At 46.1% G+C, this 12,303-nt stretch overlaps 1 protein-coding gene across 6 annotated transcripts in view; it reads right to left on the bottom strand.

Moving 5' to 3' along the window:
- The window catches only part of serac1 (serine active site containing 1), a 198,111-nt gene that overhangs the window by 94,016 nt on the left and 91,792 nt on the right, over window positions 1-12,303 (bottom strand). For 2 of the 6 annotated variants that reach the window (XR_013578666.1, XM_078556815.1), the window contains exon 9: window positions 2,424-2,533. The exons of 2 other annotated variants lie outside the window; for them this stretch is intronic. Coding sequence is in view for 3 of the 4 variants with exons in the window: in XM_078556815.1 (XP_078412941.1) it covers window positions 2,424-2,533 (110 nt within the window). In the remaining variant the exon portion in view is untranslated. Of the gene's footprint in view, window positions 1-2,423; window positions 2,538-12,303 lie in introns of all 6 variants that reach the window. 2 more of the 6 variants (XM_078556819.1, XM_078556816.1) reach the window with 1 other exon arrangement.

Raw genomic sequence — 12,303 nt, 5'->3', positions numbered from 1 at the left:
CCCTTAACTCATCCGTTTTATCTGTCATACTCCTGGCATTAAAGTAGAGGCCATCCTCCCTCTCCAGTACTGCAATGTCCTCCTTAATCAATGCTGCCACCCCTTCTCCTTTCATTCTCTATCTTTCCTGAACACTTTGTATCAGGAATATTTAGTTCCTAGACCTGCCCTTATTTGAGCCAGATCCCCATTATCATCATAAAATCTTGGGCTGGATTTTATGGGCAGGGCAGGGGAGTGTTGTAGCGCGTGTATTGCTCGCCACTCCACTCCCCCAGTAGAAAAATCTTACAAGAGGTTGTCATGCAGCGATAATATGCTGGGGGCAGCCTTAACAAGCTGAGAGTGGGACTTCTGCCCCTCAGGAGAAGGAAGTCCTGTCCTTGAGAGCTGCCGGCGAATCTGACTGGTCGGCAGCTGAGTAGTCCCAGCAGCGCTAGAACTCAGTAGTGGCTGTTGCTGGGACTATAAACGGTCCTGAGGAGAAGGAAAATGGATGCCGGACTAAAGGTGAGTCTGGAGTTTTTGGTCGTGAAAGGACTGGGGACACTGGGGAAAGTTGGGGGGAGGGGGAGAATTCTGAGGCCTATGGTATGAGGCCAAGGGTACCATCTTGGGGTTGGGGGGCAGGAGGGAGAGTGTCCCCGATGGTCACAGGGCACCCCCCAAAGGTGGAATTCCCCCTTCTTTCTTTGCCCCTTTAAGCCAAAGTTGATGAAAAAGTGGGCTAGCCTCCTTTGTTCCACCTTCCTCAACTGCACATATCATTGTGACAGTGGCTGAAACAGGTCCTTATCTGACCATTAATTGGGCTTAGGGCCTTAATAGGTCTAAGGGTGGGTTGGCTGGCTGATGCCTTACCCGCCCACTGTATTATGGGGGACAGCTGGGCTGTGGGTGGGAAGGTGGGCTAGCCATCCGTTCTATTTTACATGCTGCCCCTGCCTGCAAATATGCCTGCGGGGGGCTGTAAAATCCTTCCATATTTCCATGTGGCTATCCAACCTGCAGCTCACCAGCCTTACATACCATGCTCTGCGCATTTACGTACACGCACATTAGCCCTAATTTAGGCTTTATTAAGTTCTGTCTTATTCTGACCCCACTTAATACCTTACTATTTCCTACTCAAGTGATATTTGTCTCTTCCAAAATCTGTGAACCTTGGTGTTCCTCCCTAATATTACCCTCTTGATTCCCACATCCCTGCCAGCTAGGTTAAACCTTTCCTAAATAGCAATTGGTCCTGTCTCTGTTCAGATGCAACCCATCTGGTCCCATCTCTCCCAGGATTAGTCCCAATGTTCCAAGCATTTAAATCCCTCCCTTTTTGCAGACTCTCTCCAGCCACGCATTCATCCACATTTCAATCAGTGACAAAATAAGGTGTGTCTAAGAAAAATTGAAGAATCTGTTTAGAGCAGATAATAAACAGGATGCAAGTGTGCATTATCCAAATCTATTTTCTATCAATCAAACAGAAATACTCTTTACTAGTTCTCCTGATGGTTTAGTGAGTGTATCTAATGAGGAGGTAAGCCTTACAGACCAGGAAGTCCCAGGTGCAATCTCCAGACTTGGCTAAATTAGTTAAATGCAGCCAGGGTCATGGTGAGGTTTTTATAATTATCCTAAAACTTGCTTCGATTGACTATCCAGTGACAGTTGCTGGAGGTGTGATTGTGTGAACGACAGGTGCAGGCTTGGTTGTGCTGATCCCATGATACAATAGCTTGCCAACATCCACTGTGAAGGCTCGCATGTCACTTGTAAAGTACCAAAGGACAACTGTCAAACAAGGACTGTATCCCAGCCTTCAGAGCAGACGGAGGGAAAGGGAAAAAAAGTAACCACTACATTTTCAAATGATAATCATTAATTGGAAAAAGGAGTAATAGTGATTTGAGGAAAAAATTTATAAAACTTCCTGAGAGGGTGGTGAAGGCAGCTTTGATCAAGGTATTCAAAAGGGAATTGGATTGCTATCTGAAAAAAAGGTGCAAGGATACAGGGATGAAGCAGAGGAGTGGGACTAGGTAAAATGCTCTTTTAGAGAGCCAGTGCAGTCTCAATAGGCCAAATTGCCTCCTTCTGCACTGTAAAGATTCTGTGATTAACATTAACTTAAATGAAGCCCAATGCACTGCACTGCACTATTCAGCATTAGTATGAAATCAATCCAGGCTTTCAAAAGAGGTTCAAATGATAGAACAAATTGCGTGGCTAGATAGCTTTTCTTGTTCTTCCATTCTTATTTATTAACCATCAAAATATTGCTTGATAACAGATAATTTAGTCAGTGGAATGTTCACTCGTTACTTACCAAGATCATAATACATAGAAAGAGAAGTTTTTATTTTTACCTCCTTGAGAGAAAACAGAATAATTTGGTTCAGAGCTTTCAAGAAAAAATAAAATTTTACCTTAGAATGTTTAGCAAGGGCTTGCAGACAAAATGATTCAACCTTCTCAGATGGAACAGAGCTTAGACTCTGAGCGTAAGGAAGACCATTCCCCCCAAAACACCACAAGCCTCCCTGCAACACAAAAGATTTGATAACAGGATTCAGATCCTCTATACATTCTTAAATGCCATAGCATTCTTCTTCTAATACAATGTAGATTTTAAAAATTAATTCTGTATCTTTGTACATACTTAAGAATTGCTCTTGAACCATGAAGCATTTTGTATCACTTAAATAAGAAAATAAAGGTGATCTTCTATGCGAGTGCCTTTTGTTATGCATCTCAAGAAGCTGGCCTGCTGACCTTCTCACCAAATTTCCTTAGTTCCTGCTTAGTATTATCCTTGTATGGCATAGGTAAGATCAGAAACTGAGTGGAGACCATGTCCCCTTTGGGTTATGGCCCTTGGCCCACCACCCCCCGCCCCCCCACCTTAGACCAGCTTATATTTCACCTTTCTCCTAACTATACTCAGTTCTGCCGAAGGGTCATGAAGACTCGAAACGTTAACTGATTTCTTCTCCACCGATGCTGCCAGACCTGCTGAGTTTTTCCAGGTAATTCTGTTTTTGTTTTGGATTTCCAGCATCCGCAGTAGCTTTTAGCTTTTTGTTTTTATATAAGTGCGTATAACCTTGACATGGAGGAACACACCCACTTCACATCACATTTCTAAAAGCCCAGTTGTACCTCAACAGGACAGGTAAATATGTAAAAAAAACACTTTCATTATTACAGTTAAACACAATAATGGAAAAACTTTATCAAGTGATTTTGGAGGTGCAGAACACAGCACTGTGAGCAGAAAATGTGCAAAAGTATGTGTATTGCTGAAAAAAATAGACATTTTTGTCAAAGCTTTTCTTCTTGCACTCACAGACTCGCACAGTGCAGAAGAGGCCCTTCGGCCCACCGAGTCTGCACTGACACGTGAGAAACACCTGACCTACCTACCTAATCCCATTTACCAGCACCTGGCCCATAGCCTTGAATGTTACGACATGCCAAGTGCTCATCCATGTACTTTTCAAAGAACGTGAGGCAACCCACCTCCACCACCCTCCCAGGCAGTGCATTCCAGACTGTCACCACCCTCTGGGTAAAAAAGTTTTTCCTCACATCCCCACTAAACCTCCTGCCCCTCACCTTGAACTTGTGTCCCCTCGTAACTGACCCTTCAACTAAGGGGAACAGCTGCTCCCTATCCACCCTATCCATACACCTCATAATCTTGTACACCTCTATCAGATCGTTCCTCAGTCTTCTCTGCTCCAACGAAAACAACCCCAAGTCTATCCAACCTCTCTTCATAACTTAAATGTTTCATCTCACGCAACATCCTGGTGAATCTCCTCTGCACCCCCTCCAGTGCAATCACATCTTTCCTATAATGTGGCAACCAGAATTGCGCACAGTACTCCAGCTGTGGCCTCACCAAGGTTCTAAACAACTCCAACATGACCTCCCTACTTTTGTAATCTATGCCTCGATTGATAATGGCAAGTGTCCCATATGCATTTTTCACCACCCCACTAACATGCCCCTCCGCCTTCAGAGATCTATGGACACACACACCAAGGTCCCTTTGTTCCTCAGAACTTCCTAGTGTCATGCCTTTCATCGAAAACCTCCTTGCCAAATTACTCCTTCCAAAGTGTATCACCTCACACTTTTCAGGGTTAAATTCCATCTGCCACTTATCTGCCCATTTGACCATCCCGTCTATATCTTCCTGTAGCCCAAGACACTCAACCTCACTGTTAACCACCCGGCCAATCTTTGTGTCATCCGCAAACTCACTAATCCTACCCCCTACATAGTCATCTATGTCGTTTATATCAATGACGAGTAACGGGAACCAGTACAGATCGCTGTGGTACGCCACTGGACACTGGCTTCCAGTCACTAAAGCATCCTTCTGTCATCACCCTCTGTCTCCTACAACTAAGCTAATTTTGAATCTACCTTATCAAATTACCCTGTATCCCCATGTGCATTTGCCTTCTTCATAAGTCTCCCATGTGGGACCTTGTCAAAGGCTTTGCTTAAATCCATATAAACTACATCAACTGCACTACCCCCATCTACAAATCTGGTCACCTCCTCAAAAAATTCAATCAAATTTGTTAGGCATGACCTCCCTCTGACAAAGCCATGCAAACTATCCCTGATCAAACCTTGCCTCTCCAAGTGGAGATAGATTCTCTCCTTCAGAATTTTCTCCAATAGTTTCCTTACCACTGACGTGAGACTTACTGGCCTGCAGTTCCCTGGCTTATCTCTACAATAATAGTGGTGGTTACATTAGCTGTTCTCCAGTCCTCTGGCAACTCCCCCGTGGCCAGAGAGGAATTAAAAATTTGGGTCAGAGCCCCTGCAATCTCCTCCCTTGCCTCTCACAGCAGTCTGGGATACAAATCATCCTAACCTGGAGATTTGTCCACTTTTAAGCCTGCCAACGCCTCCAATACCTTGTCACTCCCTATGTCAATTTGCTCAAGAACCTCGCAGTCTCTCTCCCCAAGTTCCATACCTTCGTCCTCATTCTCTTGGGTGAAGACAAATGTGAAGGATTCGTTCAATACTCTACTGATGTCCTCTGGCTCCACCCATAGATTTCCCTCTTGCTCCCTTATGGGCCCTACTCTTTCCCTGGTTATTCTCTTCCCAATGATATACTTATAGAATATCTTGGGATTTTCCCTACTTTTACCAGCCAGAGCTTTCTCATATCCCCTCTTTGCTCTCCTAATTGCTTTCTTAAGCTCCACCCTGCACTTTCTGTACTCCACTAATGCCTCTGCTGATTTGCTTCCCTTGTACCTGCTAAAAGCCTCTCTTTTCCTTTTCATCATATCCTGAATATCTCTGGTCATCCATGGTTCTAGGGGCTTGTTACTCCTTCTAATCACCCTAGAGGGAACATGTTGAGCTTGTACCCTCCCCATTTCCTTTTTGAATGCCCCCCCCACTGCTCCTCTGTAGATTTCCCTACAATTAGCTGTTCCCATCCACCACTACTCTCCTCTGTCTGGCTGAACTTGTTCTCTCACTGAACAATTTCTCCTTAAACTCCTCTCACTTCCTCTAAATAAAAGGTGTGGCTATGGGTACCCGCATGGGCCCCAGTTATGCCTGTCTCTTTATGGGGTATGTGGAACATTCCTTGTTCCAGTCCTACTCCCGCCCCCTCCCACAACTCTTTCTTCGGTACATCGATGACTGCTTCGGTGCTGCTTCATACTCTCGTCTGGAACTGGAAAAATGTATTAATTTTGTTTCCAATTTCCACTCCTCCATCGTTTTCACATGGTTCATCTCTGACACTTCCCTTCCCTTCCTTGACCTCTCTGTCTCAATTTCTGGTGATAGACTGTCCACCAATATTCATTACAAGCTTACCGACTCCCATAGCTACCTTGACTACAGCTCCTCACACCCCACTTCCTGTAAGGACTCCATCCCATTCTCTCAGTTCCTTCGCCTCCGTCGCATTTGTTCTGATGATGCCACTTTCAAAAACAGTTCCTCTGACATGTCTTCCTTCTTCCTTAACCGAGGTTTCCACCCACGGTGGTTGACAGGGCCCTCAACCATGTCCGGCCCATCTCCCATGCATCTGGCCTCACACCTTCCTCTCCCTCCCAGAACTATGATAGGGTCCCCCTTGTCCTCACTTATTACCCCACCAGCCTCCGCATTCAAAGGATCATCCTCCGCCATTTCCGCCAACTCTAGCATGATGCCACCACCAAACACATCTTCCCTTCACTCCCCCTTGGCGGCATTCCGCAGGGATCGTTCCCTCCGGGACACCCTGGTCCACTCCTCCATCACCCCCTACACATCAACCCCCTCCCATGGCACCTTCCCATGCAACCGCAGAAGGTGCAACACCTGCCCCTTTACTTCCCCCCTCCTCACCGTCCAAGGGCCCAAACACTCCTTTCAAGTGAAGCAGCACTTCACTTGCACTTCCCTCAATTTAGTCTACTGCATTCGCTGCTCCCAATGCGGTCTCCTCTACATTGGAGAGACCAAACGCAGACTAGGTGACCGCTTTTCGGAACACCTTCGGTCTGTCTGCAAGCATGACTCAGACCTCCCTGTCGCTTGCCATTTCAATACACCACCTTGCTCTCATGCCCTTGGCCTGCTGCAATGTTCCAGTGAAGCTCAACACAAACTGGAGGAACAGCACCTCATCTTCCGACTAGGCACTTTATACAGCCTTCTGGACTGAATATTGAGTTCAACAGCTGCCATCAAGCCAAAAAGACATTCTGCCTATCACACAAATGAGTAAAGTGATGCATGAATTTCAGTGCCACTGTGATGCTAGGTTTGTAGGCCATGCATCCCAAAGACTGGCGGATTCAATCAAATAGCATGTCCCTTCTGCTGTTTGCAATGGGCAAGGTACAGACCATATATAACCAGCTCATGCTTGCACAACTCAAAACCGTGTCCAACATTAGATGTGATTCTGCGATTTGACAATGTTTGCTAAATAATCTTCAGTGAGCTTAAGAATTACACTGACAACCAATTTAAGGTTGTTAGTTGAGCTCGCAGTGTGGTACATTTCTGTGCACTGGAAGCTACATATATTAATACACAGGGTCCTGTTCTTTGCAGACAGAAAGAACGTGTACGCACATTGCACCTGTTTCAGCCATACAAAATAAGTGTCAGCCATTCGCTGATTCATTCCTTGCAGCAATGCCTTGACCAATCAGAGTCAAGTTGCCTGGTTCAACTTTCAAGCAATGCTTGGCAGTTAACTGTCAGTCACCATCAACTTGTGCATTCTCCATGGCAACACCTCTACCAATCACGGTACACTTGCCAACCAATCAGCATTCTCTTCTCATACAGTATAAATTGTAGTTGGTTACATTTAGTATTTTTGCGAACTGTCTTGGTGAGTGCAAGACAAAAAGTTTCAACACAAATGTTCTTTTTTCAGCAATACTCAAGCTCTGTACTACCAAATGACAAAAAGTATGTGCACGTGTAAAAGAATGCTCCCCACCTGTCTCCAAAATAAATGAAGATTAAATAAAAATATTTTGATAAAGCAAGTTAAAGATTGAGGAATTTGGGAATATTATTTTGTAATAACTTGTATTTATCTAGCTACTATTGACGAAGTTTTTCCAGTAAATCCTTTTAATCAGATCAAAATACTTCTGCTGGAGATTGAAACTGAGATATGTGTATGCAGTAGAGATAAGGAGACAGCAAAATATTTTGTCAACAGTGCGTTCTAATTAAGGCTTTGAAAGGAATGGAGAGAGAGACTAGTCCGCTTATTACAAGGGGAAGCTAAATAAGCATGAAGGGTATTGCTGATCGGGTCAGATGTAGAGGTGTGGATTCTCTTGTGGAACATAAGTGCCTGCAGAAACCAGATGGCCTGTTTCTGTGCTGTAGACTCCCTTATGTGATTATTTAGGTAACTTCTTATTTTATTCTTCCTTCTCTATTGATGTGTGGCTGATATTTGATGCAGTTAATGAGGTGTTAAAAGGATGGAGTTCTATGATGAATATGGTGGCAGAGAAGGCAGAGGTTGACTGAAATGAACAGTGGCTAAACATTGAGGCAAGTTGTCTGGGAGAGGTGATAATCAGAAAATAAGGATTACAGGCATAAGAGTTTTTAAGAATGGGACAGGGACTGAGGAAGTACAGGGGAAGAACAGAGGAAACACTGTTGAGGGGTAGAGGAAGTAAAGGTCATACAATGGGCAGAGGTTTCTGCGCAATCAGTTGTGCAACAGGAACCAAGCTAACAAGGTAGACAGTAGAAGATACTGGCTCAGATTTTTGCCAGGACAGAGACCCTCTCTATCATGACAAAAATGGTGGAAATCCTAAGTCCTGCCCCTGAGCACAGCATTTCTTATTTTCATGGGGACGGAAATGGAGTTGGGCTAGGGTTTGCGCATGTGCAGTTTACAGAGGCAGCTGGCTATCTGAATCATCACTGCCTCCACTGATGGGGGATTTTGGTAGGCTAGGGGTAGGATTTTCTGGTGCTACCCACAGTGGGCATAATGGCAGGTGGGAGGGGAAAATATCGCGGGAGCCAAGAAGTCAGTTTCCCGTCGGAGTGAAAACAGGGTGCAATCATGTGCTCCTGACCTGCCGTCAATGGCTTTTCCCATTGCACCAAGTCAGGGACACCATTTGAATACATTAGAATATCAGGAATGCTCATTATCAAGGCAGCTCGCCGGAATCACGCCTCCATATGCACATTCACCTCAAATGACTTGGGGTAACAGAGGGATATTAACCACAATTACAATGGAATTAAGGATCATAGAGGGAGGACTGAGAGTAATTGGAGGGAGGGAAACCTGAATGTTATGCTCCTCCAAGATGATGGGAGGAATTTCCACGGTCACACAGGGAGGGTTGAAGCTGATCTGGTAATAAAACCTGAGGACCACAATTTTGGAACCTCAAGCAATGGTGCAGTGGAAAGTGAAACTAAGAAAAAACATTGCTGGGGATGGATGTTAGAGCTTCTGGGAATGGGTCACTGCATTTGGGGAGGGTGGGGGGGGCGATTAAAGGTGCACCAATCTGGAATCTGTATTACCAAGTGAGGGGGTATGCACAGCTGAAAGATGTTAGGAGCATCTCAATAACTATAGAAGCAATCTGGAGCGTTCAATGTAACAGCGCTTTCATGTGAGATTCATTCCGATGCGTTCCAATCGCCGATCTCCCTACAATAATCCATTGTACCAATTGTGGTAATTCCCCAGTATGATAATGACTCCAAAAACAAGTGGGCACCTGGACAGATAGAAGAAGCCTCTTGGAAATCCCACCTCAGAACCTTGCAAGGCCAAGTTCAGAGATGGGAACTCCCAGGCCCCCCCTAAAAGAATCTCATCCCTTCACTGAACATGAGTCCTCATGTGTATTCCAAAGGATGTAGTCATAGTGTCCACTGAATGAGTAATCTATCGCCTTGAAGGAATGCAGGACATCCATGGGCCTGGCCAAATCCATCTCATAGCAGTAGGTCTACTGAAATGGGGCCAGTTGGGGGAGGAAGCACACTGTAACTCTGAGTGGTCATTGCGATGACCAGGATTGTATTGGCTAATAGGTGCCTAGACTGTAACCAAGCCCTTGAACCCACATTCACAGACAGAAAGAAAACCTTTGGAGGTTGATGCTCACTCATGTCTTTGTTTCAATGTTCCTGCAGAGCATCCCAGTCACTAAGGCAGCCTACAAGAGGCAGGAGTTGCACTGCAGTCCTCAGTGGACTTGTGGCAGTGTATATTCAGTCGGACAAAGCGCCTCAAGGAGATCCATCTCCAACAATGGAAAAATGCCTTAAGTGCAACTTTGATGGTGACATTGCTAGGTGAGATTTGGGCCAAGGCAGGTGAGGATGTTCAACAGGTGTTACTGAATGTTCAAAGCACTCAGTTGTCAGCTTTAGCCTGACTTTTCAATGGACACAGAGCACCTAATGCTGACCATCTTCATACATTTGCCTGTCAGTCATGAAAAAGCCAACTTATCCACGTATCAGTTTCCCATAAATGGTCAGCCCTGGCCCTTGCAATTCCAAAAATGCAGACACACCATGGATCCTTCAAGGTTCCACTTCATTGATAATAAAGAGCACAGCTGAATTACATCCTACCTCCTAGCCCATTTCTGCCCTCAGCATTGTCTTCCCATCAAGCTAACATATGAGCATTGAGGCCATGCCCAACGGTTCTATTGACCATAACACATCTTCATTTGGATGTAACATCGCTAAGGTCAGTGAGTGTTTAGAGGAGGGAAGACTAAGCAGAATAAATGAGCCAGCACTGCATCCCTTCTTTGTGACGATAGCCTTGTGGGCGCTATGCAGATAATTCCAATGTGGAAAATGGTTAAAGCTGTAGCTTTGAGCAGCAGAACAAAATTGTGCCCTCGAGGGATAGAGCGCCCGCACACTGAGGTGGGAAGGTGCGCACACTTATTGGTCAGCTTAGCAGATGTACACTTGGAGAGTCGATAACACACAAGGCTGGCAGGAGCACACGTGACTTCTGAGTATGGCTTTACAGATTGTATGCCCTCACAGATGACAGAGTCCATGGAGTTCAAGGAAAGATTAACCTTCTCCAGGCACATCTACATCTCTCCTTCTACACAATGCCTTCACTTTTCCAGAATGCAGATGAGCTACATGACCCTTCATCTTACACAGCCAAGAATGAACATCACGTGAAACTGCAATGGATGTCGATGAGATGTCTGACACAAGCACTTTTGACATTGAGGGTGAGATATCACTGATGTCGGCAATGAACTGAGAAGAGACAAACACTTTGATCAGCACAAGCAACTCAGCATATAGAGAAGTCATCCACAAGAGATGTGGAATGGGTGTAGTTTTAATAACATTGATGCAAAGTATATACATGTGGTGAACACCTGTGCTACCGTTGTGCTCCTAGTCTTTCTTGATCTTCCTAATCCTACCACCATGTCTTGGTGCATCCCTGACATCCACAGTGGAGGTGGAGGCAGCCTGCTGACTTCTACACCCTGTTGTCTGTGATGAATTTGGCGGGTGTCCTCTGGAGGGCCGAGACCTGGAGGGCCCCATTCTGCTTTGGTTCTCCTGCTGTAGGGCAGGTGCATCCTCCTCGACCTGTGGAGCTGGAAATGATGGGGTCACAGGCAGAGGGGATTGGGATTGGATGGGCACTCCTGGAATCACTGCTGGATGGCCCCATGGTGTCTAGCTGCTGGTCTTCCTCCCTGTGGGTGCCCGAGGGCCCCAGACTGACTCCTAGAGGAGAAGGGGCAGCTGGAGTGAGATCGAGGTGCCCTGGCCACTCTCACGTAGCCACTGATGGATGCCACCAATGCCTACAGCAATGGAGTGCAGCTCCTGGCGCAATGCAGAAGCTACGTCCTGGGCCAAGGTCTCCATGACAGCTGCCATCCTACCAGTGTTCACCTTGGTGTGCTGGCATTACGGCGCTATTACCTCAGACTGAACGCAGATGGACTCCTCCATCATACGTTGTAATCTGTGGAATGCAACTGGTAACTTTGCTTGAAATTCCCATGTCTGTTGCTGCTGCTCCAACATCTGACTTATGACTGAGTCTACAGGCTTGTCATCTGACTGGGAGTCAGCAGAATCCTGGCCTCCAGCAGTCCTCTGAGTGTCGGTGACGTTGGATGTCCCTGCCTCTGCCTGCTGTGGACCAAATTCTGTGCTGTGCTTAACAGATTGTGACACCGAGCCTGCTCTAGATCTAGGTCCCACTGAGGTGCATGTCTCTGCATTGGTGGAGGGTGCGTGTGAGCGCTGTGATGGGTCTTCAATAGTGGTGTTCTCAGGATCCTCATTCAAGGTCTTGAGGGGGCTGCAGAGGAGGGGCTGGCTCCTGGTGTCCCTGGGATGCTTGGTGGAGGTGTCTATGAAGGAGAATAGACATAATTAGTGCATGGCAGCCAACTCAAAAAATGACAATACAATCACAGTATCGGTGTCTGAAGGATCCGCTGGTGCAGGGTCCTCACTTGAGTCTGTGCCGCCGAACTCACCGTTGCCACAGGCATGGCCCCAGTCCTCGCCAGCTAGCTCGCAAGCATGCTCCTCATAGGGAGTAAGGACCTTCAGCTCAGGCATCCACCCAACAGTCTGGGAACTCTCCCTTTTATTGTGCATGAGCTTGTCCTACATAAAGACAGATGGAGAGACTGTGAGTGGGGCTCTTGCCAAGGAAAATGATAAGGATGTTTTCCTTGTGTGGTTGCTGAGTGGGGCCATGCACAGGTTGAGGACTCG

This window comes from Cetorhinus maximus, chromosome 14 (assembly GCF_964194155.1).
Source record: "Cetorhinus maximus chromosome 14, sCetMax3.hap1.1, whole genome shotgun sequence".
NCBI classification, from domain to species: domain Eukaryota; kingdom Metazoa; phylum Chordata; class Chondrichthyes; order Lamniformes; family Cetorhinidae; genus Cetorhinus; species Cetorhinus maximus.
The sequence above is the reverse complement of the archived record's forward strand: the minus strand, read 5'-3'. Positions and strand labels throughout refer to the sequence as shown.